At 40.9% G+C, this 8,289-nt stretch overlaps 1 protein-coding gene across 2 annotated transcripts; it reads right to left on the bottom strand.

Moving 5' to 3' along the window:
* Positions 1–1,085: 1,085 nt before the first annotated feature.
* On the bottom strand, positions 1,086–7,965 carry IDI1 (isopentenyl-diphosphate delta isomerase 1). 2 transcript variants are annotated; one of them, XM_006141339.3, is made up of 5 exons: positions 7,595–7,965; positions 5,551–5,723; positions 4,661–4,753; positions 3,928–4,058; positions 1,086–2,288 (listed from the first exon to the last, which is right to left on the bottom strand). In XM_006141339.3, the coding sequence occupies exons 1-5, from the start codon at positions 7,735–7,737 to the stop codon at positions 1,971–1,973; spliced, it is 858 nt and encodes a 285-aa protein (XP_006141401.1). In that variant the 5' UTR covers positions 7,738–7,965; the 3' UTR covers positions 1,086–1,970. The 2 variants fall into 2 exon arrangements, with proteins under 2 accessions (XP_006141401.1, XP_027631173.1); XM_027775372.1 differs by lacking the exon at positions 7,595–7,965 and adding an exon at positions 7,368–7,544.
* Between the last annotated feature and the right edge of the window lie 324 nt (positions 7,966–8,289).

Below are 8,289 nucleotides of genomic sequence, written 5' to 3'. Positions count from 1 at the left end.
GCACCTCGCCTTTATAGAGTAGTGTGGCATCTCACAGTAACGAGTATGCAAATGATTTCCTGGCTCAGAAACAATGCTAGCGAGCCTGCAAACTGAGAGCCAAGGTCTTAATGTGAAGCTAGCAAAGTGGAAATCAAATGGGCCAAAAGAATCATCTATCTAGATTTGTCTCTCTTCAGCTACAAGTTGTTTGACTTTAGTAGACAGCCAGGGTTTTTTGTTTGTTTGTTTGAGAGGTTTTTGCTATAGGGCGTGTATGCTCACCAGGAGACAGAAAGTGAGAAATCACCCCCCCAGGGGGGATGGCCACGCCACAATCCCTTCTCCTCCATTCTCCTCTCGGGATCTTGGACACGCACGCACACACACCCAGCGTGAATTTAAGCCACCTGGTCCAGGACTCAAACCGTGGTCAACTACATGGTCCTCCAGTGACATAGTCATTACGCTAACTGCTGGTCCCTAGAGTGATATTCTTGTAAGGCAGCAGCAGTGATATCTAACCCTTGCTAAGTACATGCACAGTACATTAACAGTCTAAGGATCCACTAGCTGTCCAATTTAAGACACTAACCACACCTGGCTACTGAGTAATTATGTATGCCTTTTGATCTAAAACCACCTAGAAAGCAAAACTAAAGAACTAGAAATATTACATATGCATTTCAAAGTATATGACATTTATGCTTACACCACTACGAGATTAATCTAGTATTGTATTAAAATGTTAACAAACTAGACAACAGTATTAAAATATGGTAATTTTTTTATTGCTTTTACTTTTCAATAAAATAAATACTCGCTACATAGTCTTGTCTGAAATTATAAATTAATTGTTCGGAGTTAACAAGAAATTAATTATTCACTTTGTAAAACTTTAGCTTTTTAAAGAAACTTTTGTTTCACTACTCATTATCATACAGGAAAGCTAAATTATGATTTCAAACTTGAGAAATTTGCTTTAAAAAGTACATTAATCAAGGTATGATTTTAAGTATAACATACATATATTCCACAACCTGAATCTATTTAACATTGATATTAGCGATTCTGTTATTTTTCTCCCCCCAAAAATGTGATCTGTCTTTATGAAACAGCAATTCATAAGTGACTGCCTTCCCAGGGGACATCTGGCACTACCTGGTGTAATTCTAGTTGTCATGGGAGAAAGGGTGCTAATGGCACTTAGTGTGTAGAGCCCGGAGATGCTACTAAAAATCTTACAATGCTCAGGATGAATCATGACAGTGAAGAACTATCCAACCTAAATGTCAATAATACCAAGGCTAGAAACCCAGCTGTAGAGTAGGACTCTATTTTAAGAGTAGTTTCTCTGTCCATGTGAATTCTGAAAATACAGATTTTTGTAATTGGTAAATACTTTAGAAGATTTAAGCTAACCAATCTCATTACCAAATGCAATGGTTGCCTTTAAGTATCAAAATGATACTTCTAGAATGATAGAAGTTAGAACATTTAGCACTTAATTTCCCTTAGGTCTAGACTGCCAGTTTAATCTGTTAATATGGTCAGTTAATTAGATTGGTTTGAAGTAGCCAAGCAAATACTTTCTTTTGCTTATTTTTCTAGACAATGACAAAAATTATATGTAAAATATTTGGTGAACAGAAGAGTACTTTATATGTGTCTGAAAATGTCTTTTACAATATACCAAAACTGGAAAAACTTCATTTATTTGTTCTAATTTGTCATAACTGGGGGTTTGGACAGGGTCAATTTTTATTGTTCTCTCTCACTTTACAGTATTTCTTATAAATGTCTTTTACAAAGAGTAGAACATATATATGTGGTATGTGATACAAAATTACAAGTCAATTTTTTTTTTTCCTACACAAACTCCAATTATAAAGTACCATATGAAAGTTCCCCTAAAGGAACCAAATTTAAAACAAAAACCATTCTAAATTTACTAAGTAGAGAATATTTTCAGTAATCACTCATCTATGCTTTCACATTCTATAAATTTTTTCATGGTCAACAAACTGATTTAAATGGTTTAAGTTATCCCACCATTTAAACAGAAAATTATCTGCAATAATTTTAAACCATGGAGTTAGCTTAACTTCACCAAGGGCTGCTTTTTTCAGAAGTTCCTGCAGTTCTTCCTTTGACACATAACAGTAGCTTTTAATCTCACCAGGATCTGGATTCAACGTTACATTCTTCCTCACAAACAAGATGTAGTCAATTTCGTGTTCACCCCAGATACCATCAGACGGAGCTTTGTAGTACATTCGTGTCAGATAATTAATTTCTTCTGGCGGAACCTAGGACATTAATTTTTTACAGATAAAAACATCAAGAAGGAAAAAAGTAACTAAAAATTAAGTTACATTTTTAACAATATCTTGAACAGCAGTATAGTTTCAGAATTTCTGATGTTATTTGAAAAATTTATATTGATGATATTTGAAAAATTATTACATTGTAGGACCAGCAGTTAGCGTAATGGCTATGTTGCTGGACTCCCACATAGTCGACCGCGGTTCGCGTCCCGGACCTGGAGGCTTAAAACTCACGCCGGGCGTGTGTGCATGCGTGCCCAAGATCCCGAGAGGAGAATGGAAGAGAAGGGATTGTGGCGTGGCCATACCCCCGGGGGGGTGATTTCTCGCTTTCTATCTCTCTGTCTCTCTCTGTCTGTCTGGAGAGCGCATGTGCCCTATAGCAAAAATCTCTCCAAAAAAAAAAAAAAATATATATTACATTGTTAGTTTGAAGTGTCTACATATTTTTTCCACAGGACCAAACACATAATTTATTTTTTATTTTTAAAAAGAGAATCCTGGACCAGCAGGTGGCATGGAGGTTAAGTGCACTGGACCCCCACATAATTCGCATCCTAGACACAGCTTGCTTTCCCTCTCTGTCTCTGTTTCTCTCTGGTTAAATTAAAATAATAATAATGATGATGAATAAAATTAAATAATTTTAAATAAATAAATGGGGGACAATTCCAGAAAAAAAAAAAAAAGATTATTTCGGGTTGGCTCAGTAGCCTAGTGGTTAAGGGAACTCAACCCTAATTGAGTCCTGGACCTAGTGGCTTATAAACATGCTGAGGAAGTGTGCACATGTGCCCCAAATCCTGACAGGATGGAGAAATGGAGGACTGTGGCATAATCATGCTGCATTGTGAAGGATGCTTTCTCCCTTTCTCTCTCTCTGGAGACTGCACATCCCTCTGGCAATTAAAAACAAAAAAAGTTTATTTCAATTTACCCATAAGAACTGTAGTTTATATTTCTAAGGATTCCCACAGGAAAATGTTTATATTTTACTTGGTCAATCATAAAAATAGTTAATGTATATAGTGATTAATAGGTCAATCTAGGTAGTGTGGAGGTTAATAAACTGGAACCCACATGAGGCCAACTGTGTGATTCAAGTTCTAGAGCCGGTGGCTTAGAAATCATGCTGGGTACATGTGCAAGTGTGCCAAAATCCCATGAAGACAATGGAGGAGAAGAGACTGTGGTGTGGCCATCCCCTCTTGGGGGTGACTTCTTACTCCCCTGTTCTCACTGGTAAGTGCATATGCTCTACAGAAAAAATGAAAACTAAATTTTAAAGTTTATTTAAAAAAAAATTTTTTTTTTTGAGAGGTTTTTGCTATAGGGCACATGTGCTCGCCAGACAGACAGAGAGACAGAAAGCGAGAAATCACCCCCAGGGGGGATGGCCACGCAGCAATCCCTTCTCCTCCATTCTCCTCTCGGGATCTTGGGCACGCACACACACGTGCCCAGTGTGAGTTTTAAACCACCGGGTCCGGGACGCGAACCATGGTCGACTACATGGGAGTCCAGCGACATAGCTATTACGCTAACTGCTGATCCCTATTTTAAAATGTTTTAATGATTATTCAGATTTCAGCTTGCATAGTTGTACAATGAAAATCATTACCTCTTCCATGGGAATTCCTAACTCGGCTTGTAAACGCCTCTGTGCTGCTCGTTTTACTCCAATGGCATCGTTCTCTTCAAGCTCGCCTGGGTTACTTAATGGATGACTACAGCAAGTATTGGTAAAGCAACCTGGGAAATGTTAATAAAGAGATTAACTTCTCTTCAAATAGGTCTAAAACAGAAAAATAAATAAAACAATATTTTTGGATTTTAAAATCAGTTATAATGCACTATCAGTAAATATTCTGTGAAATAGACATTTGTAAATAAGCTTGAGGTTAATACCTCTTTCACCAAAAAGATCAAAATGTTTGGATAACAAATGAAAACACATGAGATACACACATCCCTACCCCTTAATAGTTCTTACTCTTTACTGCTCTCATTGTATAAGCTTATTTCAAAGGAGAATATAAAATTGTGTCAATCCGAGCCAGCAGTGGTGTGTTGGTTAAGGGCGCTGGACTCCCACATGGCTGACTGTGGTTTGAGTCCCGGACCTGGCAGCTAGCTTTCTCACTCTTTCTCTCTCGCTCGCTCTTGTTCTGTTCCTTTCTGGGGACTATCTATTAAAATAGATAAATAAAGTTAAATAAAATAATTTTTAAAAAAAATCCTATCACTCATAGGATTTACCTTTTCAATTTTGGCTCCAGAAGTTCAGTGTTATAAAAAGTTAAATTGAATATAGTTTCCAACAAAAATCTATTTTGTACATTAAGTACACTAACCTGGAAAGGTAATTTTAGCATCTGATCTCTGTTGTAGCAGGAGCTTATTCTCACTGTTGAATAAGAAGACACTAAAAGCTCGATGCAACAATCCTGAAAGTATAAGAAATGCTGTTAACTTAATTGTAAAATACCAGTTATTTGCCCGATTCGCCTGTTGCAATCTAGAGTACTAGTAACTTGCTGCCATTTCCTCAACCCCCTACCACCACCCAGTCTTCGATTTGGATAGCCTTGCCAGGACTATGAGGGAGAACTGAGTCATACTGGTGGAGATGCCCAGGCCCAGTCAACCTTCTACTCCTGAGGTTACAAAGGCATATGCCTTTTTTTTTAGAGAGGTTTTTGCTATAGGGCGTGTATGCTCGCATGCCAGAGAGACAGAGAGACAGCAAGAAATCACCCCCCAGGGGGGATGGCCATGCCACAATCCCTTCTCCATTCTCCTTTCGGGATCACACGTGCCCTGCGTGAGTTTAAGCCACCGGGTCTGGGACTCGAACTGCAGTAGACCACATGGAAGTCCAGCAACATAGCCAGTACGCCTACTGCTGGTCCCACAAAGGCACATGCCTTCTTTTAAGATACCTGTCTCTCTCTCTCTCTGCTCAGTAGAAACAAAGGATTGTAGGTTTGCTATTATGTTAGGATTGATCTATTCTCTCTTTTAGGAAACCACAATAACCCTGAGGAAGTGGAGTTATCAGCATGAAATTGAAGAAAAACAGCTGTTAAGCAGGGAAGGCAGATTTTACTACTATACCATTTAACTAACTGGAATCAAGGATAAAATACTGTATGATTAAGAACTCCTTTACTAGAGTACTTTTTTCAGCTAACCTAAAATGTCTAGGCAAATCTCTTTATAACAAAGTATTTTAACACAGTACCTTTCTCAATGTTTTCATTCAGATGACAATTCTTCTTGGTCTCAGCCCCAATTTTATTGTCATTTTCATCAATAAGAATACACATCTCTGCCAGGAGTTGTACCTGTTTCCCATCAAGGTGGTCAGTATTTATTTCAGGCATCCTTACAAAATGTCTGATGTGTCCTAGGATGCTATTTTTAAGAAGAAAGAAAAGTAAATACCTGTATTTCTAAAGTTGATATAAACACACTAGAGCAGCAATTCGGCCATCTCTAAAGGTTATGAAATATGCTGCTCCCCTAACTGTGTCTCACCACTCTTTGCTCCCACCGGGCTCCCCCGAGAATGCTGCTGTTCTACTACTCAACTCTACCTTGGAAATTATTTCTCCCCCTGGCAATCAGAGCTACCCTTTTCCACACACACTCTCCTAACTTCCAAACTCAATCTTCTATTGCGTTGTTCCCCTCTGAGACCCTCTACAGCACTGACAGCCAATTCTCCCTTTCTGCACTTCTCTTTCTTAGTACTCTATCCAACTATGATCTGGCCTAACCTCACTTTGCATCTTATTTTTTCCACAGCTTCTATATTCTCTACCATGTGTTCCCACACCCATCCCAAATACTTTCCCATTTGCTTCCACATAGTTGCTCAAGGATGCCACAGATGCTCAAGGTTTTGATCTTCGTTAAAATCTATTTTCAAGTTCCAATTCATGTGACAAACATTCAGCAACCCTTTATCAATGCTCTAATAAGATTTTATATAGCTTTTCTCAACCTGGACTCTGAATCAGAAAAATTGTGTTTTATCTATTCTCTCAAGAGCAGTAGTACATAGCTAACACCAGTCTAGAAGCAAGAGACAACTTATTTTGTTATATTCACTGGAGGCCTTAAGGTAGTCTAGGTAAAATTTTGCCTTTATACTCAAGAGCAGCCATAAGCAATGCATGTGTGCACCAAGCAGTGAGCACGGCTGTGTTCCAATGAATCTTTACTGATGGACATTGAAATGTGAATCTCATTTAGTTTTCACATTACAAAGTATTTTATTCTTTCGATTTTTCTCCAGTCATTTATAAGTGAAAACACATTCTTATTTATGGACATGAAAGAAACAAGCAAAGAGCCAAGTTGGTCAATAGTCCCTACCTTAGTGCTTTGAGACTTAATTTTTCTGAACCCTACCTATTACCTCTCACGTAACTTTTAAGCACTTACTATATTCTGACTCATACTGTTTGCAAAACTATATCCAGAGATTTCTAAACTCGCTATGTTTTGTATATTTCAGAGTACCTAGTATTTAATACACCATGCCTTCAATGTTTCTTGAATTGATTTTTCTACAATGTATTCTATGTGCTTTGCCTTGTAGGTGGATCCCTTTTAGGATCTTCAGAATTTAGATCTTAAGGCTGAACATAAGCACAAGATAAAATACTTTTATGTATTCGTTTAAAGATGGTATGTACAAGACACGACTGCCAGTGTGAGGACAGCCGTCTCTTGAATCTTGTTCTTGTCACCCTCTTCATGTATGTACGCATGTGGGCGGATCTATACCATACATGGAAAGAGGTTCCACCCTATTTACAGGCATGTCTACACACTACATTGTCTACGCTTGTTTTCTAACTTTCCATAAAAATGGGACGCATACATTTACAGTCTCCTAAGACTTGAATTCACAGTAAAATCGCTACTAAAGCACTGCTGATCCTTTTCCCCCGCTGCTTTATAACGACTGACAAAAGAATTCTCCATTAGAAATGTCAATACCCCCCCCCCCCCAAAAGCACTATTTTCCTAACTCCTGCATACTCATACCAAAAGCCCTGGCAGGGGCTCAGCCCACCAGGGCCGGCGAGCAAACACTCCGGCGCAGCGCACGGAACCGGGTTCTCACTTTCGCTCCCCACAGACGTCCCAGCCCGCTGCTGGCAAGTCTGGTCCCAAAGCCTCCGCAGCCCTGAGGACCCGCACCACGCCCGAGGGACTCCCGCCTCTCCGCGCCTCACAAGCCCTCAGTCCTCCTGCGGCCTCCACGTCCGTACCTCAAGCCGGCGACGCAGGGACTCGGACTCGGACTCGGACTCGCATGCGGGTCTCGAGCGCCGCGCGCCGCCTCCACGCCTCGGCCCCGGGCGGCTCGTCCAATAGCATGCGCCAGCGCCCAGACGTCACAGCCGCGCCACATGGCCTGGCCAATCGCAGCTGGCGCGCGACGGAGTCCACTGCCGCCCCCTGAACGTGGTGCAGTGGCACCACTTTCCAGGGCGCGTCTCCCGGGACGCTCTGGAGCTGTACGCGGTGAGCTGCGTTCTCTGCCACCCAGGAGACGATTGAAGGGGTCGGGCGCCACCTTCCAATCCAGCAAGGAGCAGCACCCCCTGCACTGGCACCCGAGTGAGAGCGCCGACCGCCCGCCCACTGCACCAATCGGCAGGAGGCGCTGCGGTGGGTGCGTGCTGACGTCAGACGTCGCGAAACTCGCGTTGCCGGGACACAGGCCTAAGCGTTGAGTTCTCCGCCTCTAGGAAGCCTGGCGTTCTGTCCTTAAGTCCCGTTCTCGAGGGTAGATCCGGGCCTATGCCTTACTGGGTTTAACGGAAATTAAGAAAAAGCAAGAAATTACTGTTGATATATTAGTGTGGAAGACTCACTGTGCTCCAACAAACGCATACACGGGTTACATTATTGGGAATCTGAAGAATTTGTCTACAATAAGAATTTGTCTACCTTAAAGAAC

This window comes from Tupaia chinensis, unplaced genomic scaffold (genome assembly GCF_000334495.1).
Source record: "Tupaia chinensis unplaced genomic scaffold, TupChi_1.0 Scaffold000052_1, whole genome shotgun sequence".
NCBI lineage: Eukaryota > Metazoa > Chordata > Mammalia > Scandentia > Tupaiidae > Tupaia > Tupaia belangeri.
Note: the sequence above shows the minus strand (reverse complement) of the source record. Positions and strands in the feature narration are given on the sequence as shown.

Bases quoted from the DNA above. Each gene is read 5' to 3' on its own strand.
- IDI1 (XM_006141339.3), bottom strand. From the start codon at position 7,737: ATGTGGCGCGGCTGTGACGTCTGGGCGCTGGCGCATGCTATTGGACGA. The intron at 5,724-7,594 runs GTACGGACGTGG...TCTTAAAAATAG, and splicing joins CCCTGCGTCGCCGGCTTGAG to CATCCTAGGACACATCAGAC. The intron at 4,059-4,660 runs GTTAGTGTACTT...AACATTTCCCAG, and splicing joins TGCTAAAATTACCTTTCCAG to GTTGCTTTACCAATACTTGC.